Source organism: Periophthalmus magnuspinnatus, chromosome 1, assembly GCF_009829125.3.
Source record: "Periophthalmus magnuspinnatus isolate fPerMag1 chromosome 1, fPerMag1.2.pri, whole genome shotgun sequence".
Taxonomy (NCBI): domain Eukaryota; kingdom Metazoa; phylum Chordata; class Actinopteri; order Gobiiformes; family Gobiidae; genus Periophthalmus; species Periophthalmus magnuspinnatus.
In genome coordinates, this window is record NC_047126.1 from 26,441,143 (window position 1) to 26,467,784 (window position 26,642).

Here is a 26,642-nt window from a genome sequence, read left to right on the forward strand (position 1 = left end):
ACTTAATCGAATACATTCCAACATTTATTCTTGTATTTATTTATTTCTAATTATGTCATTTTTGGTCCTCCATATATGGCTCTAACCAAAAGTGCTGTTGCATTTGGTTGGTTTACAGTCACTGTTTGCAGCGCCCCTTATGTAGATACCGCAGGAATCAGATTTCTGGATCATATCACTTACAATTTCAGGGGTCAGATTATTTACAGATTCAAAACGTAAAGCTGGTTTTGTACGGAGATGTTACACTTTTCATGGACGACTGGCCCCAGACAGTGACACAGTAGGAGCAGCCAGGTGTTTGTAATCAGAAACAGCTGGATGTAATCAGGGCAGTCGTGTGTGATGTCACTTAGTACTTGAAATTACATTGGCCACCAAAGGCAGCACACTGTCTGTTTTTGAACACCAAGCTGTATATTTACCTAATTTGTGGACAAACAGTGGACAATACTCACTTTTTCAGTTTTTAGTTCCACTTTAATAGTGCAGAGTTTGCATGTTTCTCCCTGTGTCTGGGCGCTCCGGTTTCCCCGGTTTCCCCCCATTCCTTCAAAACATAGTAATGACATTACTATGGAGAAAATAAAAGCCATTGAATTCATTTGATTTGGTTAAAATAGTCTTCTGCTTAACCTTTTACATCTGAAATAAATACATACATTCAACAATTCTCCACTTAACTTTTCCTAACCGCTGAACCTCACCAAAGTATTAAAATATTTATTTTCCATGGTCACAGAGGTGTAGGTTGGCTAAATGTCCAGTAGAGGGAACCATGGAGAAAACTAACAAAAATTGTGGAGTCTACCAATAATGTAAACACAGGGGGATTTAAGGCATTTCTTTCCTAAAACTGGCTTCTGTACAATAAATATACCAGCATCGGCATTTAAATTAATAATCATACTTAAGTTTTGTCACTAAATCTAATGTTTGGTATACTATATGTGACTTAAATGTTGATATTAAAGATTAAACCCCGTCTCTCGCAAAAGTGGTTCCTTCCTTAATGGCGGCGGTCTTTACAGGGACACGCTTCACGCAGCGTGGGTAAACAAAACTGCAAAACACATGGATTTATAGATTTTAATTTGAAGAAACACTAGAATCTGAACCGTGGTTTAATACTTGAAGCTCCGTAACGTACACAAAGAAGAAACTACAATCAACAACGCCGTAACAAGATGGTACGTGTGGTGTATTATGAGAGATGTTAACTTCAGCTAACAGCTAATATGGGCTGTAAAATGTTGTCAAAATACGCCATTATAACACAAATATATCGCTGTGTCAATTAGTTTAGTCTGCTAGATACTGACATGCTGTTAATTTTGTATCTCTCATAAATGATAGTAATGTCTTTGGCTCTACTTAGTTGGTATTTAATGTGAGTGGAGATGCTGGTTTACCGTTGTAGGTTTGTGATCGGGTTAAATGCTATGAGTCAAATGATTTTAAATAGTCAGGTGAAGATTTTATGTAATTTTATAATCTGGCAGAGAAGGGATTGATTGAGTCGATCAACTGAATTTACTTTTCTGTAAACTATAAGGTTGCAGGTTGTAGTAGCAGCCTAGTTGTGCAAGATTGACCACTTCATACAACTGTAATTAACCAAAACAAAAGACAGATAAATCTGCCAACTGGACAAAAAGTTATAGGAATGAAGACGTTCGCTGCTCATCCAATTCCTAAAAGCTATGGGCTACGTGAACATGAGGGAACATCAAGACCTCTCTGAATGTGCACTTACTGATGTTCCCCAATTCTTTGGTGCGAGAAACAGCACCTTTGAAACCTTTTTAAATATGATGTACCACTGTTCCCCCATCCATCTAAAATGGGCAACAGTGGTACCTGGGAACTCCAGTACACAACGATCTGCTCATACTATATATTTTGGATTTGTATATCAAAGTCTATGTTTTATTTACTTTACTTTAATGCATGCCCTTATTTTTTATTTAATGTGTTAAGTCTATGCTGTTTTTAGACTATGGGGGGATATCATAATCTCCTTTCTTAATGGCAAACACAGATGGTTAGCTATGCTCTTGCGTTTTATTTCCAGCCTCATCGAAAGAAGAAGTCATTCATTGAGAAGAAGAAGGCAGTGACGTTCCACCTGGTTCACCGCAGTCAGAGAGACCCACTTGCTGCAGATGAGAAAGCTCCGCAACATGTGCTCCTGCCCGCCACTAAGGTAACCATGTCAACAAGGTATTTGACTATGGAGATATACTTATATGTATTTATTTTTTAAACTTTATTTATTGGCATTTTCAATTTAAGCAAAGCATACAACAAATCAACATTGACAGAGACACAAGCTTACTGTTGGTGACAAATAACCATTAAAACTGTAAGCATCACCTGACATACATATAATAAAAAGTAAATATAAATAAATAAATAGGGTAAACATTAGGACAAGTATGACCAGCGGCCACAGTTCACATATCACCGCTTGAGAAAAACTACCAGTTCAATACTAACTGAACGAATAATCAATGCCATTTGACAATTTTTATACACAAAATCCAATGTTCTGACCACAAGATCTTGTGCTATGAGACTGAGCGCACATGGGAAAAATTATCTCGCAAGATTTTATCCTCCGTCTTTTCATTTGGTATGGGCATGAAAGTTCTGGAGAGTTGTGTGTGTTGGAGTAGCTGTAGCTAAATGACCCCTCCATATACAGACTTGTAGCTCACATATTCAGACAGAGGACACTTTAAACTCTGTCTCAGTTTTTATTTTGTAGTGATAGGACCAATATTGAGGCAAATAATCAGTGCAAAATAAAATAAAAAAAAATACGAAATAATAGATAGATAATAGATGCACTGAAACAAGACGATAACCTTTTAATTCATCATGGTGCTAATGTTGCTTTATTTCAAGTTTGTTTTTAGCCTGATGCACCTGTAGCATCAAATCCTCTTTCTTACCTTGCTAATGCGATCACCGATCAGGATGATATTCATGCTATCACGTTTCTGATGAAACAGTCGTAGCCTCTGTTTTAATCCATTCACATTGATAGAGTCCTCCATCAAAGCTTTGTACCAAACCCACCCAGACTTTTCAAAGAGGCTTCATGCTGCTAGGTACTCGGTTGCTACGACAAGAGAGTTGTACTTCCAGGTTACGCCTTTACCACAGTTTATTTCATGTTTTTACTGTAGAAGCAAAACAATAGCTGTATTAGAGTATGGTCTGTGACAAATTATTGCTATTAATTTACTTTGTATCTGGACCCAATTCACAGATGAGTGTTAGTACAGGACTGGAATTACCTCTAAGATTGCAGAATTGCAGTAAATAGGTCTCAGTAGGTCTCACACATGGACAATTTGCATGGGACTAGAAACACATGTTACACATGACGATGTTTGTAATTATTACAGTTCACCAGAGGATCCTAGGTAAAATTAATCCCATGCAAATAGGGCTTTAGTCCGCAAACAATTTGATTAAAATTTGATTATTTGGACAACCCCAATATTGCCACATGTGAGAGAGGGACATCGCATTCAGCTGTCTGATATTTCTCCGTGGCCTTGTTCTGCACGTACTAAACGTAATAAAATGTGTGTTCTTTCTCAGGTGGAGGTGGAGAAGCGGCGCGAGGAGCAGAGGAACTTTGGCGTGTTTTTTGACGATGATTACGATTACCTGCAGCACCTGAAGGAGGCATCAGGGGCATCAGAGCTCGTGCCAGGGGTCAACATGAGGACAGAGAGACAGATTCAGCTCAGAGAAGAAGAGGAGGAGGAAGAGGAAGAGACTGGAAATCCTGTAAGTAGAGCTCAGTGGAAATTGTAATTTAAGTATGGAAGCACTGACACAGCTTTTTCAATTGTGATACCAATTCCGATACTATGTCTAAGTATTTGCTCTTGCCCAATATCAACCAACTCCAGACTGAAAACAGCGTTTATTTACTTTAAAAAATAAGACGAGACAAAACTGATCCAAATGTGTTATGTAGCTGTTATTTATCCCTTCAGTAACAATAGAACGACTCTGTATGAATGAAAGTTCAAACATTGAGACTTTCTGGGCCAACTATGACTAGTAAATAGTCAATTACATCAATTTATATCTCCAGTCAAGATCGGCTGAACCAATATTTGGAAGTCGATATCCAATCCGGCTAATTCTTGTGGATCAGCGCTGATGTCTGATACCAGTGTCAGTGCATCCCTAATTTAAGTCCATGCTATCAGTAAATCATAAAGGCTGCAGTTATCTAAATAATAGAATGTCCTCTCAGAACAAAATATCCTGTGTTTTTTATGGTAAATTTGTGTTGTAGTTTAGACCTCTACAAACATGCTTTGAACATGACATTGAATCCTGTATTAGTTTATCAGTGCAGATTTCAGTTTTCACTATAAACCTAATGCTTATTGTTTACAATGGAAAAATGTGAAAATGTTTATTTCTTTCCATTTCCAGACCAGTATAAACCTCCCGTCTTCAGTGTTTGCCTCAGAGTTTGAGGAAGAGGTGGGACTACTCAACAAGGCAGCGCCCATCTCAGGTAAATCATACATGTACATGAATACGTAATGTTTGAGAATGAAATGGGTTTGGTAATAATTCATTTCAATATAATTTGTAAGAGTAAAACAATTTAGATTTTGTGCAAATATTTACTGATGATTCTGTTGATAAAAAAAAAACTAAAAACTTGGGCTCCTCTCTACACATATCTGACCTATAACTAGCGCTGATGACATCCCCTACGGAGATAGATATGTTTATTGTGATTATGGAACATTCCAGGCAAAGTACCGGTAAACAGGTTACCTAGTCCACCTTTCAAAGTCTTTTTTTACTTATGTAGATATTACCTCTTAGAAATTAAAATTAAAGTGCCCATATTACGGCATTTTCTGATCAATGTTGTAAGGTTGTTTTCTCATCTCCACCTGGAGTTGTGTTTTGATTAATTCACACATGTTTAACACAAAACCCTGCATATTTGCTAAATTCCTCTTGATAAACACCTTGTGATGTCATGCGTTAATACAGGAAGTGCACCACTGTGTTGTTAAACATACACTTTCGCTAGAACCATCTAATGTTCTGGTAGTTCTGAGATATTTAGAACAATAATACGAATAACTTAATTTTGACATAACCTGGAAATTCAAAGGGGACGATTGATTCTCACTCAGTTCCGCATGGACTGTTTTATTGAATAGTTTTAGTTGTAACTGCTCCTTGTGTTTTTCCCCCAGGCCCTCGTTTGGACATGGACCCAGACATCGTGGCTGCTCTTGATGAAGATTTTGATTTTGACGATCCAGAAAATATTTTAGATGATGACTTCATTCTGAAAGCAAACAGCTCCGACAGAACGGCCTTCACTGGGTAAGCAGCATGAGGGAATCACAAACAGATTTACTGTAGTAAAAGCCAAAGTTAAATCTGTCAACTGGACAAAAAAGTTGTACAACTTTTTGACAGTTGACAGATTTAACTTCGGCTTTTACTATAGATCAAACCTGGACGACTGAGGGATTACACAGACAAGCAGATTTTTTAAACTAGAAATGTAATGATATCCAAATCTCTAGGTACGATATTTTCACAATATGCATCTCACGGTATCATATTTATTTTGATAAAAGGCTGACCAAATTGTGAATATACCACATTTTACTTTTTTTAAATGCCTTGACAGGCCTTTGGTTCATGATCCAAAAACTTGACACTAAAAAGTGCCTAAGTTATTTCTTCATGTACTGCGCACTGGCACAGAGCCAGAGCTGGGCAATTTTGCCTAAAAATAAAATTGTTGATTTTTTTTTTTTTTTTCTTCAAAAATTCTATTTCTAATTTTATTTATTTATTTCTTTTTTTGTTATATTTTTTAACTCCACTAAAATGTTTTGCAAACTACAGAAAATTGCTAAAAAGATTGTTTTATCTCATTCATAAAAGATTCTCCAAATGGCCAGTGGGTTAAATATGATAACTGAATACAAACTATTGCGTTAAACATTAAGTGACCGCAACTTCAAATTCGATGAATCAATTTATTCGATTTTTTGCCCTGTCCTACACATAACAAAGCATCATGGTATATGCAATTATGTAGTTTTTGGGGGAGGGAGATGTATTGAAAAAAAAAAAATTACAATGTAATTGCTGTACAGAAATGCAAAATCTTTAAAGCTACCACCAGTTTGATTTATGTACCTGTATCTGTATTATAAAAATGTCACCTCAGTTTTATTTAAAGTGGGAGTATTATGCAAAATATTTTTTTAAGTTTTCTATGAGGTTATAAAGTTGTTCCCTCATCAAAAACATGCCTGAAGAAGTTTTAGATGTAATCTGCACATGTTTCAGTAATATGGTGATCTCTTCAGGGCCCTATATAGCGTCCTAGGACCTGACATTCAGGAACTCAAATGTTTTATCAAAATGATTAAAATGTCCACATATGAGGACATTCGTTTTACATCACTTTTCTCAGAAACCACATAATGTAAAAAGATAATTCTTTGATTGGGACCTGATGAGTGTAAATACAGTCCAAATAACACAGAGATTTTAATATGTCATTAGAATTTACATGTCATGCAAGAGCTTGGGTCTTAGGAGGTTAAACTCTGCTTACAGTTAGCAGTAAAGTTGTGTGCAGTGGTCAGCACACAAGCCCCTGCCAACCACACTTCCACATGACAATTCTCCATAAATAAAATATAATACAAAACTGTACAGATCAACCTGACAAACCTGATGCGATATTGATGGGGGGGGGGCGTCAAAAACTAAAGTGAAACTTATAAAACATGTTAATACATTGTTTTCTGCGAGTATAGCATTTTTAAAACAATAACATGGTGGTCTGAAAATGTTATGTTTAGCAGTTAATACTCCATAAAAGTAAAATACTTTAATATTTTGATCTGAAGTGATTTGGGAATGCACAGTAAAATTGTTGAAAAGCTAAATAAAAATTGAATGAGGCTGATAATTGATGTGTTTATAATTTAGCGCTGATGAAGAAGACGATGATGAAGAGTGGGAGGACACTGACGAGGAGGACTTTGATTCTGATGGAGGTTTGTCTGACGGGCAGATCCAAGATGGCGGGGCGCGTGAGTTCATGTTCGAGGATGAGGAGACGAGGACGCGGTTCACAGAGTACTCTATGACATCATCTGTGATGAGGAGGAACGAACAGCTCACTCTGCTCGACGACCGCTTCGAGAAGGTGAGTTTAAAAAGACGTAAAAATTTGTCTCATGGAGTTATGTTGTGTTTCACCTTTTTATGAGCTTTAAATCTCTGGCCAACCTAATGCATTTTAACAGCACTATTTCTTTGTTAAACCACTGCCTGGACTAAATGAAGGCAGAGGAGTTTGTTTGTTTGTTTTAACTAAGCACTGTTGACCCATGATTCTGAATGAAACACTCTTAAATAAACTGTTGCTGTAGAGTCTGAAATGCGCATATTTCCAGAATTTGCATTAAAAATGCACATAGCAAATACAACATAACCCCCGTTTCCATCTATGCAAACGAATAACTGGGTGTTGGTTGCTTGTTTATGGGAGCTGCCACTGCTGATCCTATAGAGGGCGCACTGTGCACAGTCTGTTTGATTTAGCTTTGCTGGAGATGCACTTTCTCTGTTATTTAGCTGTTTGCTGCTTACATTGGTGTCCTGTCCAAAAGTTGGCAGGTTCTTAAGACTACCTCAGTCTTTGCCGAACTACTCCACTGAAAATGAAAAAGAACGACCGCTGAAGTCCTGCTACTGTTAACTGTAAACTTTCTCTGAGTTTCTCACTAATAAAGATTAGATGCCGCACATTATGGGCAAATTATTAGTTGGCCAACATCTTTTGATTTTGGCTTCAACCTCAAGCATTACGCCACTGCAGCATGATGGGATAATTTAGGCTTTGTCTGTCACTTGTGTCCACTCTGGTCTGGTGCAGGTATGTAGCCTGGCCCGACAGTCCGGTGGATTTTATTTTAACTTCATGAGTTTATGCAGCTAAATGTTTTTCCATTTTCCAAAATGCACTTTAACTGGTATGTGCTTAATTCAAAATCTACCTGAAGCGGGCGAACACAATTTTATGCAAATTAAAGGTTCTAAATACGATATTTGTGCGTTTGACCTCCCTTTACTTATGCAAATCTTCAAAATGTGCATTAAAATAGGATGATGGAATCACAAGTTATTTTTCTTTAATTATTCTCTTGTTGTATTAGTTCTTTGAGCAGTTTGTGTTTTTGTGCAGTTCTATGAGCAGTTTGACGATGATGAGATCGGGGCTCTAGATAACGCGGAGCTGGAGGGATATATAGAGCCGGACAGCTCTCGTCTGGAGGAGGTGATCCAGGACTACTACAGACAGAAGCACAAAGAGTGAGTCAGCACCATAACCACTGTGCCTGCTAAACCATAGATAACAAAAAACAACAACAATGTATTACAATAACACTAAGATCCTCTTTGGCTATTGATTATGTGAGTGTTAAGTAATGTTAACAATGTTATTTCATCAAAAACATACCTGGAGTTGTGTTTTGTTTCATTCGCACATGAGTAACCCTTTATTATTCGTCTGTCTACATCTCCAAAGCTCAAAATGATTTGTTCCACCTTGTGATGTCATGTAGTGGTGGTTTTCAAGTTACAGCTACCTTTTACCTTTTGTTTAATAGAGACTGAAAATTCCAGGGCTGAAATGATACAAAAGATTCTAGTGAAGGTGTGTGGAGTTTAAAAACACAGTGGAGCACTTACCACATGACATCACAGGGTGGAACAGAGCATTTTTAGTTTGAGAGAAGAACTCAGCCTAAATATGCAGGATTTGTGTGTTAAACATGTGTGAATGAAAAGAAACGCAGCTCCGGATATGTTTGTGATGAGGAATTCAACCATTGTTGAATATTTGCATATTTAGTGAATGTAATGTGTCAAAAAGATATTCAAACATCATAAAACACACACACACACATATTGATGTTTTAGTTTTGCGTAGTCTAAACAGTGATTCTCAAATTGAGCTACAGGTACAGCTTCTTGACGTTCTTTAAAGGTGCACTATGTAACTTTTCTGCAAAGGTACGACATCTGCTTGTCCCTTGCAACTCAAAGTACAAATGCATATTGGTGGTTTTATACTTAGACATTTCTTAAACTTTAAAGGGCCCATATTACACTATTTTCTACATTATACTGTTGTTTCCTCATCAGAAACATACCTGGAGTTGTGTTTTGTTTAACACACAAATCCTGCATAATTAGGATGAGTTCTTCGCTCAAACTGAATACACTCTCTTCCACCTTGTGATGTCATCTGATAATACAGAAGTGCTCCACTATGTTTTTAAATGCCACACACCTTCACTAGAATCATTTGGTTAATTTCAGCCCTGGAATTGCCAAACTCTACTAATTAGAGGTAAAAGGTAGCTCTAAACTACATCACATCACAAGGTGGAGTGGAGCATTTTGAACTTTGGAGATGTAGACGGAGTAATAATAAATGGTTACTCAAACATTTGTGAATGAAACAAAACACAACCCAGGTTTTTAGGAGGTAACAACATTCTAACATGACATAAAGTGCACAAGAGTCATTTGTGTGTAATATAGGATCTTTAAAAGAAATGTGTTTGTTTAGGTCTCTTCGACCTGAGGACCTGGGGCCGAAGGAGCTTCCTGTTTTGGAGGAAGTGGAGAGTTCGGAGGAGGAGGAGCTTCAGACCGTGGTGATCGAAGCGCCAGAGGAGAAGTGGGACTGTGAGACCATCATCAGTGAGTCCTGTTCATTTAACTCCACTGCTACAAAAAATGCTCCTCAACATTCCAACAGAACAAAACACAAAATGTGTTTCTTTGCTGTTTATTACCTTATTTTTTGTCCATGGAGCTATTGTTTTGCCTCACAATAATTATTTCCTCAATACACTTTTATCTAAATATGAAAGATTCAGTTCAACTGTGTCTGATCCAAAGTCTATATCAGTGATAAAAGTGCCTGTTGTCTGCAGTGTCGCAGTTGTGTAGCTGTTAACTGGTCTTCTACTGTTAACTTGTTTTTCTTGTTTTAAATGTCAGGTACAAACTAAATATTTAGCAGAGCTGTAGATTTTTGTATTTGTTATTAAACTGTAACAGCTCTTTCACATTTTAGATTTAGTGTTTTGAGCTTTTGCAGGAGAAAATGTCACTAATTCACTAATAAAATTCCAAAGGTTGTGATGTCATCTGCATAACCTCAAGCAGGCAAAGTTACACGTCAGGTCTGTGGAGGAGTGACCTTGTTCACAGTAAAGTTGAATGTTTTCCAAGTTATTTCCTTTGCTGTAAAAAGACATTTAAATGAATAAATGCAAGATGGATACATTTCATGTCAAATTCTTGGCAAAGAAAACATGGAGAAGCTGGTCTCCTTCTCAATATTAAACTCTGGTTTGAGCATGGTTGAAAAGTTCACTGCAATTAAATCAAAACCAGTTAATTCATTTTCTAACCATGTCTGTTTTCAGGCACATACTCCAACATTTATAACAGGCCCAAAGTCATCGAGGAGCCACAGAAGGTGAGAGATATAACAGTGGTACGGTTTTGCTTAATATCCAGGGTTAATTTTCCTGATAAATAATTTGTTAAAGACTCTGCCAATTTATAAATGTATTGACTAAATATGGAGTCAATTGTATAGTAATTTCAAGTTTTACACAATATTAAATAAAAATATATGAAAACAATTTGATGTTGTTAAATTCAGGTTTGAAGTGTCTGAAAAATGTTTCTTGTGCATCAATTTTGTATGACGTTTGGATGGAATTCTAGTCTCTCTAGCGACATAAATATACTATAGAACGCTGTGCTACTTCCTGCAACTTTCAACTTATTTGCAACCTTTTCTTCACTAACTGCCACTTCACTGGTGTTAAACTATGGTGCACATTTGTCACAGGTTTTTGGGCTACAAGATTATTCACAACTGTATCAAAATTGTAATTTAAATGGACACAATTGGCAAATCTCAAAGGCTGCAGTTTTCTAAGTACCATTATTTTCTACAACAAAATCTTCCTTTTTCTACATTAAAAGAGCTAACCCTGTAGTTGTTGTGAAATATATGAGTTTCTGGTGTTAGTCTGTCAGTTCATATTCAGTGATTTGTCAATTCTTCTGGACGCTCTTAATATGTGCCATTTTTTTATTAAAACATAAATCGCAAATCTCACAATTTCAGTGCATGTCAGGAAACTCAAATCATCATGAAAACCTGTCATATGCTCTTTGACAAAAAAAAACTTGCATTCTCTTGTTTTAGCCGAAGCCCATCTGCGTGTCCGTGAAGTCCGGTATCCCTTTAGGCGTTCTTCCACCCAAAGGCCCCACAGCGAAACAGGCCGAACGTATGACCCGGATCAACGACTCCGACCTCCCCAGAGCCGCCAGCCTACCCCGGAGCCGAGAGGAGAGCCGCGAGGAGAGGAGGGCGAGGAAACAAGCGGTTAAAGATGAGCGCAAGGTGAGGAGGAGGAGGAAGAAGAGAAGAGTGAGAGGACAGGGGGACCATAAGGAGAGGAGGAGAGGTGGATGAGGGAAGGAGGGCCAGAAAACAGGTTGTTTAAAGAGGGCAAGGTGAGCAGAAGAGGGAGGAAGAAGGAGAGGAAGAGGGCTTGTTCATTCTGCATAAACGCTTTGATACAAGAATTTGAGAGGAGATGTTGTCTGCATTTGAGAGACATGTCATACAAATTAGCGGCTGTGGTTGAACCGTCCCAAATTAGGACAGAGGTTTGTCATGAGCCGATCAGTTTTAATATGTGGCCCTGCACCATTTTAAACAAAGTAATAACATCTCCATGGAGACAAACAGGTGGCCGGCCCTCTGTGGGAAAAGTTGCACCTTAAAGTTATTGAGCTGTGTTTGAGCACTCGTCTTGTTTTCTGTTACAGGAGAGGAGAATAGAGAAAAAGGCAAATAAAACTGCATTTAAAGAAGAGAAGGCTCGACAAGAGAAACAACTACAAAATCTCAGGACCAACATCCAGGGGCTCAAGCTGTAAACAACAATAATAAACAACAAGACTTTTTTTATTCTGAAAAGAACTGAACTGCTGAGAGATGGGGACACTTCCTGGAGATGAGAGGACTCTTCTTTTGAAGGAGAGAGTCCACCTCCTTCTGATTGACATGAACCACCTCACACCATGTTAACTGATACTTCAAGTTTGGACCCTTATGTATTTCTGTGTAGCTTTTGCAATAACTAAAGATGTTTATCAAAATGACTGAGTTGTTTTTTATTACATGTTTTTGATAGTTAACTACTTTAAAGGTCCTGTATTATGCAAAATTTACCCTTGTGAGCTTCAAGCCATGTTATTATCTTGTTACCTCCTCAAAAATATACTTATTCTGTCTCTATCGCCAAAGCTCATAATGCTCTGCTCAACCTTGTGATGTCATGAGGCAGTAGTTTAAGTTAACATCTATTACCTTTAGTTCAATAGAGATTGGCAGTTCCAGGGCTGAAATCATCCGAATGATTCCAGTGAAGGTGTGTGGAGTTTAAAAACACAGTGGAGCATGTCCTGTATTACCATATGACATCACAAGGTGGAACAGAGTGTTTTCTATTTGAGAGAAAAACTCAGCTTAAATATGCAGGATTTGCGTGTTAAACATGTGTGAATGAAACAAAACACAGCTTCAGGAATGTTTTTGATGAGGAAACAACATAGATCAGAAAATAGCGCAATACGGGCCATTTAAAAATAAAACTATTAATTAGGGATGGGACAAGACCTTGAGAAAAAGTTGCCTTGTCTTTTTGGTTTTGGACAATGTTGAGTTACATCTTTTGAGAAGCCATAGTTCCAAAAAGCAATTCTACAATGAGAACAAAAAAAAAATTATAAACTGAACAATTTATAAACCATGTAAATCCAATCCAATCTTCTTTTCTCATCCCTAGTAATAATTATTATAGCAACTTGGTTTTATAAATGCAACTTTTCTTCATTTGGTTGAAATGAAATGAATGAAAATCTGTATGAAAAAAATGAGTTTATATTAAAAGTATTTATACACAATATACAATGATGAGGTTAAATGATGAGGTTAAACAGATTACAAATATTTCCATCAGATTAACAACACGCAGAAGTGGAAGACATAACATTGATCATATTTAATAATACTTCCGTTCATTCTTTTGTAGAAATTATAATAGAGTATATTGTTGAGAATATAAAAATATATGTTATAGGCAAAGTTGCTAATCATGCCTGGTGTCTTAAGGCAAAGTAGGGCGACCAGTTTTTCAAAATTCCAAATGGACACACCCGAGCTGCGATGGTTGGTATTAATAAAACTATGAATAAAGTGCGTAACATTATCCATTCTCAACTAGGGATAGGGCTAATAAATAATATTGTTTACTAAAATAATTATTCTGTGTTTCCCATAGATTTTGTTAAAAATATCGTGACAGATTATTTTTATTTGAATTATTTCATCTGAATTTGTGGAGTATAAGTCACTTCCTGCCCTTTCTTTATCCAAGTCATTTTGCCTTGTGTAGTCTTCTTTTTCTCAGTTTATGACAATACAGTGAGCGACAAAGTGTAATTTGGTTATGCCAATACAGACCAGGTAGTTTTTAGAGTATAAGGGGCCCACCATAGTCTCCTGTATTAATGGGAAACACTGTTAGTTGCAGCCCTAAGTGGGACAGCAGTGAGCAACGTGAAATAGGCTAAATCTACCAGAAAAAATCATGTAGGTAATAGACGATGAGAACGAGCAGCTGTATCCAGTGAAATAAACCATGACTTCACCAAAGATTCTCTACTTTGCCTAACGGCCACCAGGCACTTTATAACATATATATATTTTTAAAAGCTTATTAAAAATCTACTTCATCCTTCAAAAAACAAACATACAGAGATAACATTTCTGCACGTTTGTAGTTAATTCTCTAAAAAATTCACTCAACCAACACTAATTTACAATTTACAGAACGTTGCATTTTAGAATTTTTTTTTGATAAGATTCGCATGTATTTGGTCAATATTGTGACTTCTACTCAAGTTCATACATTACAAAAACATTAAAAAGAATGTAAACCAGATATTTCCCTTGACTTACATGTGCCACTATAATTAAACTTGATGACAAAGCAGTTGAAGAGGTTAGACTGGTTCACCAAAAAAAACACTGAACAATTTAAGGCTTTACTACTAACTGGAAAGTCCAAGATGTAGGGTGGCACGTGTACAGGTGGAATCTGCCGCTTCAGTATGTAACATTTTAGCAAAAATAATAGACCAACAAAAGTATTTTCCCTGAATGTTGGTTGTTTTTATTGTACGGAAAAACATGCATCCTTACTGTGTGCGGGCTTGCATCTCCATGAACCTGACTCATATTTGGCCTTCTCCTGCTTGTTTCCATGGATCTATTGTTCCTTTGGCTATAATCTTTCACAGTATGGCGACATTATCTATTGCAATGGAGAATGTTCTGAAGTATGGTTTTAACTTTCTACTTCCATGGAAACAGTTGATGTGCCACCTCCAAAAAGTTACATACTGTACCTTTAAAAAGTGCAGATTTGTTAACGTGGTTTATGGTTAATATCTCTAATTACTGGGCCTAGCTACATGCAACAAAAACTGGCAAGTTTAGTCATCAGTGGCGTTCATTTCCTTACAAAAACACTAGATCTGCTGTAGTCCTGGTCCAGACCTGGTTTGGACCTAGTTTAGACTGGTTTCACACCTGGTTTCACACCTGGGTTAGACCCAGTTTAGACCCGTTTCAGACCCATTTCAGACCCGTTTCAGACCCGTTTCAGACCCGCAGTAGTCCCATTTCAGTGCATGTTATATATGTCTAATAAATATTGCACTCATATTAATTGCCCTGATTGTGTGAAAAGTATATTAATATAAATGATTATTTCACAAGTAGTTTTCCATGATAACAGTACATGATTAGTCCCTGGATAGTCCTGGTTTAGTCCATGGTTTAGTCCAGGTTTAGTCTTCATAATTCTTTGGTAGGCCTGGTCACAGAGTCCTTATTCAGGTCTATGTCTATGAACTGTGGACCTGTTTTAGACCTCATTTAGTACTCATTTTGTCCTCAATTAGACCTCATCTAGTCCCGGTCTAGTGTGGACGTTTAGCACTTGTATCCTTTCACCACGTCTCCACTGAGGTCCATGTCTATGTCTATGTCCCGGGTTCTCCTCTCATAGTTTGTGACTTCTATTTCATCAGAGCCAGATGAATTTATTGACAGTGTCTCTGTTTTGGTGGACTCCCCGGAATCTTCGTGATCTTCCTGATGGTGCCAGGCATCGTCTTGGAAGGCTTTAGGCAGCATAAGGACTTGGTCTTCAGCCTGAACTTCCTCGGACTCTGGATACTGGAGGTTCAGTCTTGATCTAGACCCGTAGATGTGAACTGGACTGTAAACTTCAGATGGAGAAATGGCGACTGTTTGACTTGGTAGATGTGTCATCTGTTCAAGACACAGATACAAGAGATTAAAATTAATTTAAAAAAATGCAAAATTACTGGTAATCTACAGTCCTGTATTCTGTATCTTTTTATAGCATATTAAATCCACAAATATTTTCCCTGATCATTTCTATCAGTGACAAGGTCCATTCTCCCACAAATATTTTTCCAACCACACCACAACATCTGCAGATAAACTAGAGACAATTGACTAACCTCAATCTTGGACTACAGGGATAAAGGAGCATGGTAGGGCATCTGATACACTGGGATATATATATATAAAGATGGGAGGGCACCTGACACAGGGATAAAGGAGGATGGGAGGGCATCTGACACAGTCCTACTTAAGCATGCTTCAGTCTGGGTTAAGTCCGGGTTGGTTCTGGATCGGTCCTGGTTCAGTCGTTGCTTTGGTCGTGGATCAGTCCTGGTCTAGACTCACCAGTGTCTTTGGAGTTGGTGCCTTTGGAAAAATCCAGGCTCGCACTTTACAAATCGCCATCGTCACAGCAACAATCACAATGAAAATGATGACAAGGGACAAAATGGCGACCACCCACTCGGTCACTACATCCACTACACCAGACAAAATAAGATAAGAACAGTTCAATTAAAACAATCAACCAGATTACGAGTTGTACATTAAAGAGCCCAGGGTTGCCAAAAGTGTTGAAAATCAGATACTAATCGATACTAAAACTAGATACTCATTTGAGCAGATATGAATACTAAAGTCACATTCAGAGGACAGAAATAAACCTTCAGTCTGCATTTACTCTTTCACTTGTTAGACCCTGCTTTGAATTTTGCTGGACGCTGCCTTTAAGCCAACTGTATTGATGTAAGCGACAATAAAGGCCTAGAGAACGATTCTTTTGCCTCGACGCCTGTTCTTCATGAAGCAGAACAGAAACAGACAGAAACTTGATGGAGGATGCGGGCAGTGCCAACAATTGACTAACCAATCTTTTTCTTTCTTAAAGGGTTTTCACTGAAGGTATCAGGTGACAGCATGTATGTGCCCATCTACAGCCTGAAGTGACAACCTCAGAGTCTACGTATTGACTGACATTTCTCCATCGTAGTGGTCGACCCAACTAAAAGGTAAGCAGAAACCTCTTGTATTAAAATACGAAATTCTGTATATTGGATTCTTTTTTTGCAAAATTTTACTTTGTGAGTTTGCCAGACTTTATGCCTATGTGTGAATTATTTTAGTGTGTATGTGCACAAAGTAAAGAAGTTTTGAGAAATAAAAGCGCTAAGGGCACCAGAATATAAAAGGCACTGGGTGTCAAGACAAAGGCAATCTACAGACAATAAATACTGAGGTAACCAAGTACGGGCCAAGCAAAGCCCACAGTGTGTGTATTTTATTTTTTATTGATTATTGAGTCTAGAATAAATGCTGTGTTTTACAAACTCTTAAAAAGCACTGGGTAACGAGTATTTAAAGAGCATAAATACTAACACATAGTTATTTCTCAATTTCACACACTCCCTTTCCGTTTTTTTTGTTTTGTTTTTTCTTGATACTCATACAGATTCTGATATCACAATTATGATAATAATACTAATAAAAAACAAACAAACAAACAAACAAACAAACAAACAAACAGGAAAACACTTTTTGGGGCGACAGTGGCTCAGTGGTTAGAGTGTTGGTCCCCCAACCCGAAGGTCAGAGGATCAAGTGTGTGTGAATGATAGGTGGTGGTCGGAGGGGCTGATGGCGCAGATTGGCAGCCTCGCTTCCGTCAGTCTGCCCCAGGGCAGCTGTGGCTACAGTAGTAGCTTACCATCACCAAGTGTGGAAATGAATGAATAATGACTATAGTGTAGCACTTTGAGAGGCTTTGAAAAGCGCATTACAAGTGTATGCCATTATTATTATTTTCAACATTAAACAATAATACTTTCTTTCATATTCCCATGTGGCCTTATATCTGTGTAATCTCTCAGTTGTCCAGGTAGTTTCGATAGAGGTCCACGGGTGTATACTAGTCTATGTGTCTTATATTTGTTGTTTCTGTTTTGGGAATGTGACTTTTTTAGTATCGATACCTGCTCAAATAGTTATCAAGTTTCGATACTTGTTTTACTATCAGTTAATATCGGAATTTTTATACTACTCTAGGGTCTATTGCTATCACATTATAATTGAAATCATCTTGTGACCACCAGTGCCTCGAAAAAACACTTGGGAATGCGTCTTATGCTCATTAGTTACCACATGACCGATTAGCATGCAGCCAGCTTTCCACATTTTAATATTGTTTATAGAAAGTCTATGGGAAAAATGAATTAGTCTTCTAGAACCTAATGATGTGTAGAAACTGACCAGGGGGAGTGGTGGGGCAGACAGGCTCCAGGTGAAGGACTTCGATTTGCTCCAGCCCTTTCCTGACGTGTCCGGTCAGGTTCACACAGGAATTTGAATTTTCAGGAAAATCCAAAGAGAATATACAATGTTTCTCAGAGAAAAAACATTGTCTGTGCTGAGTGCTCTGCAAAGGCACAAATAGAAAATTAGAATTAGAACTAAAATTGGGATGACACATAGTTGCTGTTATTAGGACAAAAAAACAGGTCTTAAGCATCATATATATAGTTTAGTGACCTGGTTTTAAATACCGGTTTTTTAATAGCATTATCTACTGTTCCTTGCGCTATTTTGTCAGTTTTAGTGCAGACTATGTAAATTTGAAGCTTTCTGGTCAAAAATGCTTATCTAAGTTTGTGCTGCCTTCACTGTCCTCTGCAATTTCCAGTAGCTGGTGACATCCCACAGGACCACCCGATTACAGCCTGGTGTTTCTGATTGCAAACACTGACATCGGGTCATTAACACTTTTGACATAACTGGCATTAAAGAGGGGTATTATGCTAAAGCCATTTTTTGAACTTTCTACAGTGTTATAACATTGTTCCCTAATCAAAATGCCTGAAGAGGTTTTAGATGTCATCCACACACGTTTGATTATTTTAGCGACCTCTCCTGAACCCTATCGAACCCTCCTTACAGTTAATTGCAAGATTCTGTCAAATGCTCAGCCCACAAGCCTATGTCATCCATGCTCCACATGACAATTCTCCAAAAATATACAAAAGCACGATACAAAACTGTACTGCACATCACATCAGGTTTGTCAAGTTGCAGTGTAGTTTCATTAGCAGGATTCAAGCCGATTGTGTTTTGATAGTGCTCTGAAGGGGAGTGACTTTGCATGAAGAGCAAAGGAGGAGAGACTCAGAGCACTAAAGTGAAACTTATTAAACATGCTAATAAGTTTCCGGTGAATATAGCCTTTTCAAAACAATAAAAGGTAAGATGGGGATCTAAATATGTTTTGTGTTAGCAGTTAAATCTCTTCTCTCCTGTCGTGAACATGCTGCATATCACTTGTGACCAAAGATTTTACATAAGCACACAGAAAACATGTTTTTGGTAAGAACACAACAAAGCTAATTTTTTTTACACTCACGTTCTTCATAATGATGTCGAGTTCAAAAACAGCTGGTTGGATTGCCTTCAGTTCTTTATAAAAGTGCAGTGGGTTATCAAACGTCAAAGTGGCCTTTGATCCATCTGACGTGAGATTCACCGGAGGAAACTTCAAACGACCTGCATCAAAAACAAAATGAAAAAATCCTCTGCTCCGTCTGACCCTCTCCCCTGCTCCGTCTGACCCTCTCCCCTGCTCCGTCTGACCCTCTCCCCTGCTCCGTCTGACCCTCTCCCCTGCTCCGTCTGACCCTCTCCCCTGCTCCGTCTGACCCTCTCCCCTGCTCCGTCTTTTATAAATCAGTTGAGCCAAAAATGCAGTTAATTTTTTTTTTAAGTTTGGCAATCAGCTGTTTGCAAGTTAGCTTTACTACTGTTGAGGCTACACTTTTTAAACTGAACACATCGCTCGCTCCTGGTTCCAAGGTCTAAGCATCCAAACGGTAACGCAAATCCAGTCTGGGAAATCAGATCTTGTTCTGAGTGGTGGCGTCTTCCGTGTGCTGGCTCTCTGAGGGGAGAGCAAGACCATTGCACAGTGGACAAGGTTTGGGCGGGTTGTCCCCTGTGCCCAGGAGCCCGGCTGGTTCCAAGGTGGATCAAAGCACCTACACTGAAGCGTGGATCCGGTCTGGTTTGTTGTATCTTGTTGTATCTTATCTGGTTCGTTGTATCGTGTATATCTTGTCCTGAGCGGCTCGTCCTCCACACATTGGGTCTTCCTGGGGAAAGTGTGGTTCGGGCCGAGGCACCGCTCCAACTCATTGGAGTCTGGCCTGAACCAGAACTGCTCTCTGCTGGCTCCCTCAAAATATCCATTGTATTTTCCATTGTATGCAAATTAAAAGTACTGGTATTTATTTATTTTTATTTTTTGTAAAAAACATTTAAGTGATTTGCAAGCTACAAATCTTTATACACTAAATAGTACATTGAAAGAGTCACCACCTAAATATCTTGGAGTTTGGCTTGATGATTACTTGTCCTTTAAAATACATATCTTGGAAATATGTAACCATTTAAAATCAAAATTATAATTTAATAGAAACAATCTTATATCCCATTTAATTACAGAAAATACATTGTTCAAGTAACCTTTCTTTCTGTCCTGAATTATGGAGATATAATCTCCATAATCTGTCAGAAGAGACCACTGTATAAAATGTATTTATAAAGGGACTACTTGATAAAATGCCTGAACATCTCATTTGTTGAACTTTGATATGGGAACTTTTAATAAAAGAGCTCATGATTGTTTGTCTAAAAACTGGAACTAACATGGGAGAAAAAGCTTTACGTTATTTTGTAGGACTGGATACATTGGTGTCACTTTAAACATAAACATTTATAGTAACACCTGCACCTGTGAATAATGTTTTAAATGGACCTATGCAGTTATTATTGTTTTTATTTGTATTGTTTGGTATTTTAACAGGCCACTCATGAAAAAGAGAGTCTGGTACCCTCATTGGACCACTCCCTGTGTGAATGAAAATAAATGAAAAATCCTCTCTCCTCCACATGACCATGTCGTTACTCACATGTGATGTCGACGGTCTTGAACATGTTGTAGCTGAAGGAGCAAGAGCGGGTGGGTTCAGATCGGTTTGGCCCTTGTGTTGCTGTGATTTTGACGTACATAAAGTCAAACATTTGCATCTTGTTGCTCCATATGAAGTCACTCAGATCAAACTCATGATGCCGAGTCTGGCTCTGAAAAGACCTGTGAACAAAACAACAGTTAGGACTACGATACGACTACAGCAGGGCTACAGCAGGGCTACAGCAGGGCTACAGCAGGGCTACAGCAGGGCTACAGCAGGGCTACAGCAGGGCTACAGCAGGGCTACAGCAGGGCTACAGCAGGGCTACAGCAGGGCTACTTGTTAAAAAGGGTTAGTGTATATCGCTTCTTGCTCCTTGGTTATGCCCTACTTTGATGTGCAGGGCTTTGGTGAAACGCAGATCAATTATCCTAGGATAAGCATACACGGATTTAAATATTATTAAATATATGATTAAATGTATTATTAAATATATAGTTTGATCAAAGGTAATTATAGAATTAACTGAGTTTTTCTGGCAATTTACGCCAATGATCTGCTCATCAATTTACCTGCATGGGTTTCTTACTTTATTATAGAATCCTTAAGTGCTGATGATTCAGTGGTGGAGCACAACCAAAATGGTGTGGCTATTGGAGCCATATTTCATCCTCTGAACTGTTTGGACAAAAATTGAGGAATGGAAACATGTAGAAGAGAGCAGAGAGAATGACAATGTGAGGTGCCACTCTCAAATAGGTCTGTGACAGTGCCATGTGAATTTTATTTTCAGTTAAACAGGCAGTAATTTAGCCTCAAAAAGCACATTTTCTCAGCAAAAGACAACAGGTTTCTCAGACCCTGGGCTTTCATTATATACTTAGTACACCCATGAAATTAGTGCAATTTAATGAGCAAATATGAGTATGTACCTGTGAGAGTAAATGAGTGAAGTCCATGCGTTCTGTGGATGCAAAGGAAACCAGGCTTAGGCTGTGCCAAATGCAAAGGCATTTGGCACAGCCTAAGCGTGCGTCTCCTTACTGTAGTTTGGGGGCGACAGTGGCTCAGTGGTTAGAGTGTTGGTCCCCCAACCCGAAGGTCGGAGGATCCCGCTCGGACCAAGTTCTGTCATTGTGTCCTTAGGCAAGTATGAAAGTGGTGTGTGTGCGAATGATAGGTGGTGATCGGAGGGGCCGATGGTGAAGAGTGGCAGCCTCGCTTCCTACAATAGTAGCTTACCATCACCAAGTGTGGAAATGAATGAATAATGACTATAGTGTAGCGCTTTGAGAGGCTTTGACAAGCCTGTAAAGTGCATTACAAGTGTAAGCCATTATTATTATTATTATTAGTTTAGATCTCTGATATACGCACATTATATCAGCTCTGTACTTTTATTACACTTTTAGCATACAGGCTAGATGAGTAGGTTTTGTTCATGTTTACAGCAGTGCAAGGATACGGCTTCGGTATAATGCAGGGTGCAAGTGGGGTAAAGTGGAGAGTGGGGTATACAGTGAGGACATAAAGACCACATCAAGAGTGAGTTTTAACCAAGACTATAAAGAGGTTTTAAACGATAAAAGCGCTGCTTTCCCCTCAGACCCTGTGAAATAAAGGTGTCAATACTGTTAGAAACTCATCCTCACGGTATTGATACAGTGGCATTTTGATACCATGATATACCGGGATACCAGTTATCGTCTCATCCCTAACCAGGACCACACCTGGACCACACCTGGACCACACCTGGACCACACCTGGACCACACCTGGACCACACCTGGACCACATCAATATGACTGCACAATATATTGCAATTAAATTGAAATGATCAAATAAGAAAGACTACAATTATTTAGAATAAATAAATGCAAAAATCACAAAATATCCTGTTTTTTTGTGGGGTTTTTTAGATAAAATCTTGTTGTGCCTGTAGCTCAGACTTCTACAAACATGTTCTAAAATACATAGGATTTTTTGATTAGTTCAGTTCAGATTTCAGTCTTCTCTCAGATGTGAATGCTCTTGTAGTTGTTTACATTGTTCACTTCACAATCCAACTTCTTGAAATATATATTGCAAATTTAATTGCAACCGTAATCCTACAGTCCTAACCAGTACTATCAGCAGTAGCAGTAGTAGTAGTAGTAGTAGTCTCACTTCCCATTCTTGCTGAGCTGAACATTGGAGGAGCGGGCTGAGGGCTAGTAGTATCAGTAGCAGCCGTATGAGTAGTAGTAGTAAAAGTAGTAGCATTCATATTCTTACCCTTCATTAACCACAAGCTGAACAGTGAAGTTTGCAGAGGTGTGGGATCTGTAGTTCCAGGAGACTCTGGGTCTGTTGTCTGAGCAGTGCACAGTCACATCCTCTGGAGCAGGAACCAGGGCTGAGGAGGGAAGTCATAATAATCATAATGCATTAGACTTATGGAGCGCTTCATTCACTCAACACTCTGTGGTGGTGAGGAACTATTGTAATGACAGCTGCCCTAGGGCAGGCAGAATGAAGGCTGCCAACCTACTCCATTATTACTCACTCAGACACCACATTCGGCTGCCAGTATTTAGGCAGAATGCTCCTGTTTCTTCAGGAAAAGAGGAAAAGCCTGTATAGTTTATTTTGTTTATTACAAATCTAATTTAATAAAAATCTACAATCCATCAATTAATAAATACATTTCTAGTCACATCTCCCAGCCCTACCTGCAGCTCATTTTTATGTCTCACTCCACCTGTTGGGAACCACCGTTTTAAACATAAACCAAACCAAATCCTTCAGCTCACAGAGAGTCAGCAAATAGCTGCTGTGTCCTTAAGCAAGACACAAACTACTAGGTCTGTCATGATCACAAATTATGAAACACGATATATAAAGAAATGGAATAATGATATTAAAAATATGTTATGCTACTGACTTGGGGTGCACCAATATAGACATTTTAGGCAGATATAGATACCAGTATTTTGAGGAAAGCTTGGGCCAACAACTGATATTACAGTGATATATTTTCTATATTTTTTTAACAAGTCTGATAGGCCTATTATTAAGCACTATGCTTAGTGCATAGTGATAGGCCAAAGAGCTATAATAGGCAGGGTTAATAACCCTTTCTTTACAGGAGCACAATATCTGCCAACTGCTTTTTGGCTGATGCAGAGATTTCGCAATCACATGAATATTGAGAAATGCCGATACTAATAATGTGCCGATATATCGGTGCATCCTTACTACTGACACAAAAACAATAAAGCAGGATAATATCAGTAAACCAATTTTAAATAGACAGTATCATTAAAAGGCATGAGCTCCAAATAATTCATAGCAGAATTAATTAACCATAGAAATCACATATTCAGCCCTCTACAGCTCAGATCTTATTACATTACAATAAAAATAAAAAATAAAAAAAATCTCACCACTATTGCAAAAAAATTTACAGACAATAAATACTGAGCTCTAAAACATATTGGTTGAGCTATGATATATTGAATGATAAGTCAATACAGCAATTATCATGACTACACTATAACAACTGCAAACCTCAAAGCAGGAGTAAGAGGAGGTTAGATTTGATTCACTTGGTTACAGATCCAGATTCCTCTCACTGTCTTCAAGGTGTGGTGAACTTTGAGCTGTGTGAGTGTGGTGGAAGTTGTTAGATTGACAGAGTCATTCATTATCACAGTTACAATCTAGTTATAACAAAAACGAGGACAGCTGTCAACAGGTGAGGCGTGCTCAGTTCAACTTTTTAAAGAAATCATATTTTTCAGAGTACTTTTCTAGCCCATACTTTTACTTCCACTTGAATAATATCTTTATTGAAATACCATTGCTCATACTTGAGTAAAGGTTGTGGTTCCTCCTCCCACTGTGAGTAAGTAAATGACAAAAGCTTTATGTCAACAATATGAAATGATTTGAACATTTGTTTCCTGCACTGCTTCTTCAGATATGATTTAGTTTGTCTTATGTTTGCGTCTATCCTTTGAAAATACCACATTTGGTATTGGGATGATTTGATACATCAGATGTTACATCCTGACAGTTACTCTTTAAGTTACTCTTATTTGATAAGTACTTTTCCCACTTTTTACTGTTACTTGAATAATTTCTTGGACCACTACTTTGTACTTCTTGAGTAATATTAGTTACTCATATTAAATTTTTGGCTACTCACCTCTGCACACAGCTCAGAATTTAGGCGTTATCACAATTACTCTTGTCAAATATTGCAGCCAAAATGCAACATCACTGTTACTCAAAAACAGATTTCTCATTTCTTAATAATGTAAAACCGTGTAACATTCATAACCAGCATGAGTCCATGAAAAGAGCAATTTGAAACCATACTTCAGAACATTCTCCACGTAGATAGGCAAATTTAACACTATAATGTGGAATATTAAAGCCAAAGGAACTACTTTTCCATAGAGACAAAAAGGAGGCCAAGAAAGAGTCAGGTTTGTGGAGATGCAAGCCTGCTCACAGTAAGGACACATGCTTTTTTGGTTTGCACATAAAACATCTGAGTTTCATTAAACTTTATGGCATCTCCTCCTTCAGCAAACACCACATTAACCTTTGCTTTATTGTCCATTTACTGCCATCAAGAGTTTAAATTACCACAGACTTTGAATGCACAAGGAAGGATATGATCATGTAGGCCTAAATCTGGACTAAAGCAAAAGACAAAGACCCCCTGTCCCCCAGAGCAGCTTCATACTTTAAAACATAACACAGTAAAGTCCAGAATTGTCCAGTCCATTCATTCAGTTTGCTGTGATATGAGCGCATGTGGATTTGTGGCAATCTATGGGCACGATGGATAAACACGTTTAACTCCCCAACACAAAAGACTCCAACTATCAAGCTAAAAAACTAGTCAAACCGTGCGTGGGGACAGAGATTACAAGGAAACTACTGAGCAATAATGAGTAAGCATCATAAGCAGAAGTGGGTAGACTATCCAAAAATGGGCTCCTGTCCAGACTAGTAGATTTACGCACAGTGGAGAGAGTCACCAAAACTTTTATTCAAGTAAGAATACTGTTATTTCAATTAAAAAAATCAATCAATCAATCAATCAAATATAGGCTAATGCGAATGTAAACTTTGGACTCACCATGTCCCAGAGCTGTGTGGAGCCCGAGGAGCAGCGCGAGGGCAGCCCGTAGGTGCCGCATGTTTCCGGGTACCTGCTCCGACATCCACCGGTTTAAAATGCTCCCGTGTAAATATATAGCATTAAATCTCAGGTTGCCAAAGGAAATATGAAACTTTACACGTGCCGCGTAAAGTTTGAGCGAGTTTAAACACCAGAACCTCACATTTTGTTAAAGATCTTATAGTCTCCAGTGCGTAATGATCGTGCGTCAAAGCAATTTACCTAAGTGAACTCACCTGGACGGAAATAGAGGACGAGAGGAAAAGATTTCACAATAAACGTGCAGGAAACTGTGATTTATGTATGTTGTTTTAGGTTTTAGATTATTAGCAGAGGTGAGTAGAGTAGCCACAAATATTACTCAAGTAAGAGTAACTTCAGAATAATATTACTCAAATAGAAATAGTGGCCCAAGAAATTACTCAAGTAAGAGTTGTAATTGAGTACCTAAATGTAACGGCGTACTCCCCACCTCCGGATAGAAACATAAGTAAGAATAAGACAAAAGGAGAGTGATATAAAAGGATATACATGGCCGTCTATTGCAGTATAGGCACTGGAATAACTCTTGGTTAATTTATAAGTAATATGGTCATTTCCTGTACTTATTTTTAAAACGTTGACTTTTTAACGTGTTTATTAGGCCTAAGGTCCTCTGTTCTTGAGAACTTAAAAAATACAAGTGGTTTCTGCACGTCACCTACCGTTCACTACACAACATGACACAATTTCCCACATTTAAAGAAGACCTATTGTGCTTCTGTCTGCTCTATAGTTATAATCTATGACATCTTTAAATCACAACACTAATCTTAAAGTACTTAATAAAAGAAACAAGTGCTAGAAATCTTCAATGTGGG

The 26,642-nt window shown here is 38.1% G+C and overlaps 2 protein-coding genes across 2 annotated transcripts; one reads left to right on the plus strand and one right to left on the minus strand.

The window, feature by feature from the left end:
* The first annotated feature begins 1,004 nt into the window (after positions 1-1,004).
* Positions 1,005-12,312, plus strand: ltv1 (LTV1 ribosome biogenesis factor). The gene is made up of 11 exons (XM_033975701.2): positions 1,005-1,190; positions 2,075-2,206; positions 3,616-3,807; positions 4,471-4,555; positions 5,259-5,391; positions 7,027-7,246; positions 8,288-8,415; positions 9,683-9,816; positions 10,551-10,603; positions 11,348-11,548; positions 11,980-12,312. The coding sequence occupies exons 1-11, from the start codon at positions 1,188-1,190 to the stop codon at positions 12,088-12,090; spliced, it is 1,392 nt and encodes a 463-aa protein (XP_033831592.1). The 5' UTR covers positions 1,005-1,187; the 3' UTR covers positions 12,091-12,312.
* A 765-nt stretch (positions 12,313-13,077) lies between these two features.
* ifngr1 (interferon gamma receptor 1) lies at positions 13,078-26,021 on the minus strand. Its single transcript, XM_033975735.2, has 7 exons — positions 25,741-26,021; positions 22,881-23,001; positions 20,605-20,786; positions 19,044-19,183; positions 17,900-18,065; positions 16,001-16,134; positions 13,078-15,556 (listed from the first exon to the last, which is right to left on the minus strand). The coding sequence occupies exons 1-7, from the start codon at positions 25,823-25,825 to the stop codon at positions 15,215-15,217; spliced, it is 1,170 nt and encodes a 389-aa protein (XP_033831626.1). The 5' UTR covers positions 25,826-26,021; the 3' UTR covers positions 13,078-15,214.
* Positions 26,022-26,642: the final 621 nt, after the last annotated feature.

Excerpts from the sequence above, each read along its gene's own strand:
- ifngr1 (XM_033975735.2), bottom strand. The coding sequence starts at position 25,825 with ATGTCGGAGCAGGTACCCGGAAACATGCGGCACCTACGGGCTGCCCTC. Across the intron at positions 19,184-20,604 it reads CAAGACCGTCGACATCACAT|GTCGTTTGAAGTTTCCTCCG; the intron begins GTGAGTAACGAC and ends TTTTTGATGCAG. Across the intron at positions 16,135-17,899 it reads CTGCCCCACCACTCCCCCTG|TGGATGTAGTGACCGAGTGG; the intron begins GTCAGTTTCTAC and ends TGTCTGGTGTAG.
- ltv1 (XM_033975701.2), top strand. Across the intron at positions 7,247-8,287 it reads TCGACGACCGCTTCGAGAAG|TTCTATGAGCAGTTTGACGA; the intron begins GTGAGTTTAAAA and ends GTTTTTGTGCAG. Across the intron at positions 8,416-9,682 it reads TACAGACAGAAGCACAAAGA|GTCTCTTCGACCTGAGGACC; the intron begins GTGAGTCAGCAC and ends GTGTTTGTTTAG.